Source organism: Podarcis cretensis, assembly GCF_951804945.1.
Source record: "Podarcis cretensis genome assembly, chromosome: 8".
Lineage (NCBI taxonomy): Eukaryota > Metazoa > Chordata > Lepidosauria > Squamata > Lacertidae > Podarcis > Podarcis cretensis.
This window is the reverse complement of record NC_137177.1, coordinates 69,947,926-69,956,020: the sequence shown is the minus strand read 5'-3', so window position 1 is coordinate 69,956,020 and position 8,095 is coordinate 69,947,926. Positions and strand designations below refer to the sequence as shown.

Below are 8,095 nucleotides of genomic sequence, written 5' to 3'. Positions count from 1 at the left end.
CTCCCCCCCCCCAATATATGCCGGATTAACCCTCTCTATCCTGGAAAGCTCTAGGGAAGCGCTGGGCAAGCCCTTCCCCGGCGAGAGCGGAATCCACAAGAGCGCGCAGGCAGGGCGCAAAGGCAGGCGACGTGCCCAAGTCCTCGCGCTCGCCGGCCTCCTGGCGCGGCCCTGGCGAGGCAAGCGGGCGGAGCGGCGGCGGCGGCAGAAGCAGCAGCCCCTCGCTCGCCGCCCCCTCCCCCCGCCAGTCTCCTCCCCGCGCCCCCTCCTCTCTGCTCCCCTCCCCTCGCCGCGCCTGCCTTTGCAGCATCCCGAGCCTTCCAGGCAGGCAGGCAGGCAGGCGGCCAGCCCAGCGCGCCTCCGTCCAGAAGCCGCGGCTCTCGCTCCCTCTCCCAGAGCGCCAAGCGGACACGTTCGCGGACGGAGCGAGCGAGCGAGCGTCCAAGCGGGGCGCGAGCGAGCCAGGCAGCGCCCCCTCCCCGATCCTCCTCCCTACCCCACTCCAGCCCCCGATCCTCCTCCTCCTCCTTTCCCCCCCGCCGGCCTCGCCGCTCTCCTCGGAGCTCCATGGCCGCCTAGAGCCCCTGAGAGCGCCGCGCCATGGAGCCGCCGCCGGGCCCGGGTGCGCTCCTGCTTCGGCTCGGGCTCCTGCTATTGCCGCCGCTGCTGCGCCTGGCCGCCGCCGTGGAAGGTGAGTGCGAGCGGGCGACAGCGAGGATGCTGAGCCGGGAAGGGCGCCCCGCGACGGCCAGCTTTCGGGGTTTTTTTGTGGGAAGGTGGCGAGAGGAAGGGGGAAGGGTAGGGGAGCCGAGGCCGCTCAGCACGAGCCCTTCCTCGGACCGGGAGAGCCAGCACCGCGTCGCTCTTTCTCCGGCTCCGGCTGCTGCTTCCAGCCCCCCTCGACGGGCGGCGCTCTCTGGGAAGCGGCCGCTGCCTTGGCAAACGCGCGCCGGAGCCCGGAGTCCAGGGCGCGCTGAGAGGCCGCTCCCTGGCCCGGTCTGGCCTGGCTGGCAGCGGCCGGGAGGAGGAAGGAGGCCCGGCCAGCGAGTTGCCTACGAGGATTTCGTGAGGGCGGCCCGGGCTGGGCTGGGCTGGGCAGCAGTAGCTTCTCCTACGGTGGCTCCTCCAACGTGGCTTTGCCATTTGGATTTTGAAAGCTGCCTCGCTTCTTGGCGTCGGCGCGGCTCTGCTTCCAGAGCGTGGTTGGGCTTTTGTGCTGGTGGGGGAATGGAAAGGGAACGGGCACGGGCACGATGCTTGGGAGGTGGCCGCAGTCCAGGCTGGAACTTGCTCTCTCGTTTTGGGTTGCAGGAGAATAGGGGAGCCCTCACGAACCAGCGGGAATGGTGCCTGGGCGGTTGCCTCATCCTTTGACATCCTTTGACAGGTGGCTGTCACCTGGGGTGCTTAGGGACACAGGAAGCAGAGACAGGCCGTCTAGCTCAATATTGCCCACACTCTGTGGCATTTGTAGCGTTTCAGCAGGAAGCCTTTTCTAGAGATGCCAAGGGTTGAATCTGGGACCTTTTGCATGTGAAGGCCTATCCCAAACAGGAACACTGAAAGCTGCGAGTCAGAGCATCAATTCATACAGCTCTGTATTGTCTACACTGACTGGCAGCAGCTCTCCAGGGTTCCAGGTAGTGGCTCTTCCCAGGTCTATGAGAAGGTGCCATGAATAGAACTTGGGACCTTCTGCATGTCAAACCTTTCATCTTCCATGAGGACAGGAAGGTCCTCATTAACTAGCAGGAATGATGTCCCCACACGAACGGCCTCATCCTGTGACAGTTGGCCAGAAATTTGGGGAGGGGGGAGCAGGAGAAAGGTGGTCTGCCCTCAGTGGCCAGCAGGAGCCGATCATGTTCTGCAAGGTGGAGTAACAATGGGCTTCCTTCACTGACCCTCTAGGAGAAATGTGGTGGATGTTCTCATCTCACAGGTTTTGCCCTACCTGGTGCTTGTGCGTATGTGTTTATGAATGGGTTGCGCTCACGGCAGCAAGGCTGGTGCATGAATGGACCTCATCCTGCAGTCACACAGCTAGGAAGTGGTCTGGAGGGGGTGATGGACCGCCTTCACTGACCACCGCGAATGAATGTTGCTTGTGCAACGCCATTTTGAGACACAAGTCGCAGGGCTGGTTCTGCCTCCCCCCATTCTGTCTCCGCAGAGATAGAGCACCCATTCTCCCTCTTCATTTCCTGCTAGATGTGGGCCCAGATGGACCTGGAAGTTACCACCCGGTGCTCTAGTACAAGGTGCTAAGTTAAAAGCCCAACTCCTGGCCATGTGCAATGTGCTATGGCCTTCCTTCCCGGGGATACACCAAGCACAAATTCAAGACATGACATGCAACAGTCACTTTTAGGGGCGTGTCATTCCCCACCCCCACCCATGTCCAGGACTGAGGCAGGCACACATTTCGCTTCATGATTTGGGAGCCACCTACTGCCCTGTCGGAACTTTGACTTTTTTCATCCCCAACTTCCTGGTGGTGAACTGGTGGCAACCACAGGTGCCAAATATTTTCGTCACAATGCTGACTGCGTCGCACTTGATTTGTGAGCAGGATTATTGTTGCAATATTTGGGATTCTGCAGGCTTTTATGTATTTGCAGAAGTTCAAGGTATTGGGCAAGAGGGTTAAAAAATGGTGAAACACCCACTTGGGGGGCAGCCCCCCCTCCATGCAGCCTCTGTATGCTATAGTCGTCTTGTAGCTCCAGATTCATCAGCCATGACTTCCTTGGGTTTCTAAGGGTACTCTCAGATCCTGTCCTGTTGATTTGATTTTTTTGGAGCGGGTGGATGGGTTCCAGATGATGTGCCTTCTAGTCCTCATGAGAATTCCCCTACCCCAGTTAAAACCATTTAAACCACTGTTCTCTGCAACAAAATACTCAATGTGTGTGTGTGTGTGTGTGCAGGGAATCCACCACAATGTAAATATTGAATTGTGTGTGGATGGATCACAAGCGTCAAGCAGAATGCTGGAGATCTATGAATGCAGCCACCAATATTATTATTTTTTAGCTTTAGAGAGGGGGCATGTTCGGATTTCAGTCAAAGCAGCTTATGGAGTGGCTGTTTAAATCTATTCTCATTTGTTTTCCAAACCCAAGACTCCTTCCTCTACACCCCCCCCATGGGTTTAGGAACATAGGAAGCTGCCTTCTACCAAATCCAACCATTGGTTCATCCAGCTCATTACTACATGCTCTCCAGCGTTTCAGGCAAGGGAGCATTTCCATCCTTACCTGGAGATGCCAGGGACTGAACTTGGGACCTCCTGCATGCAAAGCTGATTCTCTGATGCTTAGCTAAGGCCCTTCCTCATGATGCTCGGTCAGAAGCAGCTGAGAGAGAGAGATTGTGTGATTTAGAGCCAGCATGCAGCATGGAGGAAAGTGTGAACAACCCCTTTCCCCAGCTCTATTGGTGTAATCAAAATTGGAATCCCAGTGGCTATATATATTTATATAAAGCACTAAAGCAAAGAATGGAAAAAATCTTGGGAGATATGCTAACAGCTCCCCTGTGTCAATTTTGGCATTAAGATTCTGCCAAAGCCAGACTTCTGTTGCTTCCTGCCCCCTTCCCCGCCCCATGTGAACTTGGTTACCTAAAATACTGTCATTGCAGGAAGTGCCCAAGTACAGGAAATACTCCTGCCTGAAACCCTGCAGAGCTGCTGTTAGTCAGAGTTGACAACACTGAGCTAAACGGATCGATAATCTAGCAGCTTTCTATGTCTTAAGGGAAGGGCCTCAGCTCAGCAGTAAATCATCAGCTTTGCATGCAGAAGGTTCCAGGTTCAATCCTTTGCAAATCTAGCCAAGGGTTAGGTGCACCCCTTATGTAAATTGATCACCACATTTCTGCAGATAGCACCTTCTCAGGAGGTCTGTTCCTCACAATGTAGAAACGGGGCCTTTAGTGTGGTGGCACCGACCCTTTGGAATACCTTGTCCTTGAATATTAGGCAGGTGCCATTTCTGGTGCCTTTTCCAAGCAGTTTCCTCTTCCAGCTATCCTTTTAAACCCCAAACCCTTCCCAGTGTTTATCTGAACTGGAATTGTGTTAAAGGTTGTTGTTGTTGTTTTAATTATGGTTTTGTCACTTGCTGTTTGTGGCCCTTGGCTCCTTTGGGAATAATAACAAATAAACATATGGGGATTGCTGGGACGGGACCCCTGTCTGAAACTCTGATGAGCTGTCACTGATCAGTTTCAACAGTACGAAGCTAGGAGAACCAATGACCAATTGCAGCTTCCTTTGTACTTCATATGCACAAAATATTTCATCCTCATTTATAGTGGAGAATCATAGAGTGCAACCCCCTGCAAGGCAGGAATGTGCAGCTGTCCCGTATGGGGATTGAACTTGCAATTTTGGCATTATCAGCACCATGCTGCAACCAGCAGAGCTGTCCAGAATCAAATACTAGATGATCATGGTGGGAGTTATGTTGCAATGTAAAACTTGGGTGATGACTCCCAGGGGTCTTAGACTCCAACTCCAATCAGCCCCAACTGGTAGGGCCAAAAGGCAAGAGAATGATGGGAGCTGAAGTCAAATGACATCTGGAGGACATCACATTACTGGCTATCTCCCCCAACATTTGGCTGAGCCTAGGCGTCATGGTTGAGCCTGGAGAATTACTCAGTGCCTATAAAGGTGAAGAGACTATATTTGAGATCTTTGGGAAAACAAAGGGGTCTTGACTTATTTCTCTAGATTTGTGTTCTGCTTTCCTGACAGTTATTGCCTCCTAGTTAAAATGAATGAGAGGCAGATCCTGATGTGGGAGAGAGTATGCCTCTGAATGCTAGTTACTCAGAGCCACAAGAAGGAAGTGTTGATGTTGTGCTTAGGACCTGCTTGTATGCTTCTTAGGGCATCTGTTTGGCCATGGTGAGCAGTGTTAGAAACTCAGATATACTGTATAATCTAATCACCAAATGGCACCTTTAACCCAGGTTATGGTCACCACAATGGAATGTCTAGGCCCTGTTTTTGCCCCCTAAGAGGAATAATGATAAATTATTATTATTATTGTAGGGATGCAGGTGGCGCTGTGGGTTAAACCACAGAGCCTAGGACCTGCCGATCGAAAGGTCGGCAGTTCGAATCCCCACGGCAGGGTGAGCTCCCGTCGTTCGGTCCCAGCTCCTGCCTACCTAGCAGTTCGAAAGCACCCCTAAGTGCAAGTAGATAAATAAGGACTGCTTTCTAGTGGGAAGGTAAATGGCATTTCCGTGTGCGGCGCTGGTGTTGGATTGCCAGATGCAGCTTAGTCATGCTAGCCACGTGACCCAGAAGTGTCTTCGGACGGCGCCGGCTCCCAGCCTCTTGAGCGAGATGAGCGTGCAACCCTAGAGTCGGACACGACTGGCCCTGATGGGCAGGGGTACCTTTACCTTATTATTATTATTATTATTATTAGTAGTAGTAGTAGTAGTATTTTCATTTCTATACCACTTTATATTTTAAAGAACAAATCACAAAGTGGTTTGCAACACATTAAAACATCAAATGAAACAACCCAGAATGAAACAAATTCAAGCTTCAAGGAAAATATTTCAGATCCTTCCCTCAGCAACATTTTGCTTTCCTCAGTCTGGCACCCAGAGATCTCCATGTGGTCGCAATTGGACCCACTCCAGTTGCAAAATGCGCTTAGCGCCTGGCTATTTTCTAACACTGATAATGAGAATAGGATGGCGGACATTTAGAAGGGCCCCCTGTGTCTTGATCCAATAGAGCTCTTGTACCTGACGTTCTGAATTCACCTTTTCAGGTGTTGATGCCCCCTGTATTCACCAAACATTCATTGAGTGTTTTGTATTGGTTAGCAAGTCCTACTCAGAGCAGACCCCTTGTGACCTAAGTTAGTTGTGTTCATTAACTTGATGGGTCCACGCTTAGCTCTTGCCCATGGTATTTGACTATCTGTGACAAGCCGGCATGCAATATAACTGATGATGTTTGGTAGCTGACATGATGCACACTTTCCTTTTTTTTGACAGCATTTAAGAGTTAACATGCAATGGCTTTCAGTCTTGGACATGGTATGAAAAGGGTATAGGAAGAAGAGAATTGTTTTCCTGGATCACAAGATCTTGAGGTCATAGTGGATTATGTTAACCATGATTTGGAAAGCCTGAAGTTTTGGAGCTTTTTTAGTTTACAGAAAAGGCGAGTATGGGGTGAGGTGTTATGACTGAAGTTTATGAAATGGTGCCTGGCATGGAGTAAGGAGATAGAGGAAAGTTTCTCTCTCACACACACAACAGCAGAACCTGTGGACACCCAATGAATGTTGGAAGGTTCAGGACAGAGAAAACAAAGGACTTCTTCATGTGGTTAAACTATGGATCTTATTCCAGCAGAAAGTGGTGGTTCAGCAGGGCTCTTTCCCCCCTTTTTCCTTTTCAGCAAAGCTTTTCTTGGGACTGGCAGCAAAGGCTCTCTCAAGTTTCAGACCAGGAGGCTCTTGCAGCCTACTTGGAGGAATGAACCTGGAACTTTCTGCATGCAAAGCAGACACCCAAATCTAAGCTGCAGCACTTAACGCTATTCTCTTCTAGAGTTGCATTCAATTGATGTGTTTGGCAATATTTGAGAGGTCCCAGCTTAAGATTGGTCATGTTCAGCACCTTATAAAAAAATCAAAACAAGAGTTGCCAACAAGGCTAAAGCACCTGGATTTTGACCATTGTGGTGGGGTGCAGAGTTCAGATTCAGAATTTACGTGGAACACTGCATGCACTAGTTTTGGGATCTGTGGCCTAAGGCGGTTAAAGGTTTCATAACACCTGAAGCTTTTTATTTTCACCAAAGTCAGCGTGAACAGTAGTGTGTGTGTGGAGAGAGGGGGGGGGGAGCTGTTACACAAAAGCAAAATGCTTCCTTCCCTTTCAATGCCTCTAAGATGGCAGAGATGTAGATACTGTATTGCAGTGAACAATCCCCATTAGCAACAGCAAGCATGGCCAGTGACCAGGGATGATGGGAGTTGTAGTAGTAGTAGTAGTAACAACAACAACAACAACAACAACAACAACAACAACAACAATAATAATAATAATAATAATAATAATTTATTATTTCTACCCCGCCCATCTGGCTGAGTTTTCCCAGCCACTCTGGGCGGCTCCCAATCAAGTATTAAAAACAATACAACATTAAATATTAAAAACTTCCCTGAACAGGGCTGCCTTCAGATGTCTTTTTAAAAATAGGATAGCTACTTATTTCCTTCACATCTGAAGGGAGGGTGTTCCACAGGGTGGGCGCCACTACCGAGAAGGTCCTCTGTCTGGTTCCCTGTAACCTTACTTCTTGCAATGAGGGAACCGCCAGAAGGCCCTCAGTGCTGGATCTCAGTGTCCAGGCTGAACAATGGGAGTGGAGACGCTCCTTCAGGTATACAGGACCGAGGCCGTTTAGGGCTTTAAAGGTCAGCACCAACACTTTGAATTGTGCTCGGAAATGTACTGGGAGCCAATGCAAATCTCTCAGAACTGGTGTTATGTGGTCCCGGCGGCCACTCCCAGTCACCAGTAGTTCAACAATATCTGGAGGGCCAGGTGTAGACCAGATGTAGAACTTGAACGGGAAACATGTGGCCCTCTAAATGGTGATGGGCTGCAGCTCCCATCATTTGGAGGGGTAGAAGTTCCTCATTCCCACTTTAGAGAAGGAATTAAAAAGGTAAAGGTACCCCTGCCCGTACGGGCCAGTCTTGACAGACTCTGGGGTTGTGCGCCCATCTCACTTAAGAGGCCAGGGGCCAGCGCTGTCCGGAGACACTTCCGGGTCACGTGGCCAGCGTGACAAAGCTGCATCTGGCGAACCAGAGCCACACACGGAAACGCCGTTTACCTTCCCGCCGGTAAGCGGTCCCTATTTATCTACTTGCACCCGGAGGTGCTTTCGAACTGCTAGGTTGGCAGGCGCTGGGACCGAGCAGCGGGAGCGCACCCCGCCGCAGGGATTCGAACCGCCAACCTTTCGATCGGCAAGCCCTAGGCGCTGAGGCTTTTACCCACAGCGCCACCTGCGTCCCTACAGAGAAGGAATTAAGCT

General features: G+C 51.1%; 1 protein-coding gene across 11 annotated transcripts in view; it reads left to right on the top strand.

Annotated features, from left to right (window-relative positions):
- Positions 1 to 309: 309 nt before the first annotated feature.
- Positions 310 to 8,095, top strand: part of EPHB2 (EPH receptor B2) — a 116,670-nt gene continuing 108,884 nt past the window's right edge. For all 11 annotated transcript variants that reach the window (XM_079986840.1, XM_079986832.1, XM_079986837.1 and 8 more), the window contains exon 1: positions 310 to 691. In XM_079986840.1, the coding sequence (XP_079842966.1) occupies positions 601 to 691 (91 nt within the window). In that variant the 5' untranslated portion in view covers positions 310 to 600. The remainder of the gene's footprint in view (positions 692 to 8,095) is intronic.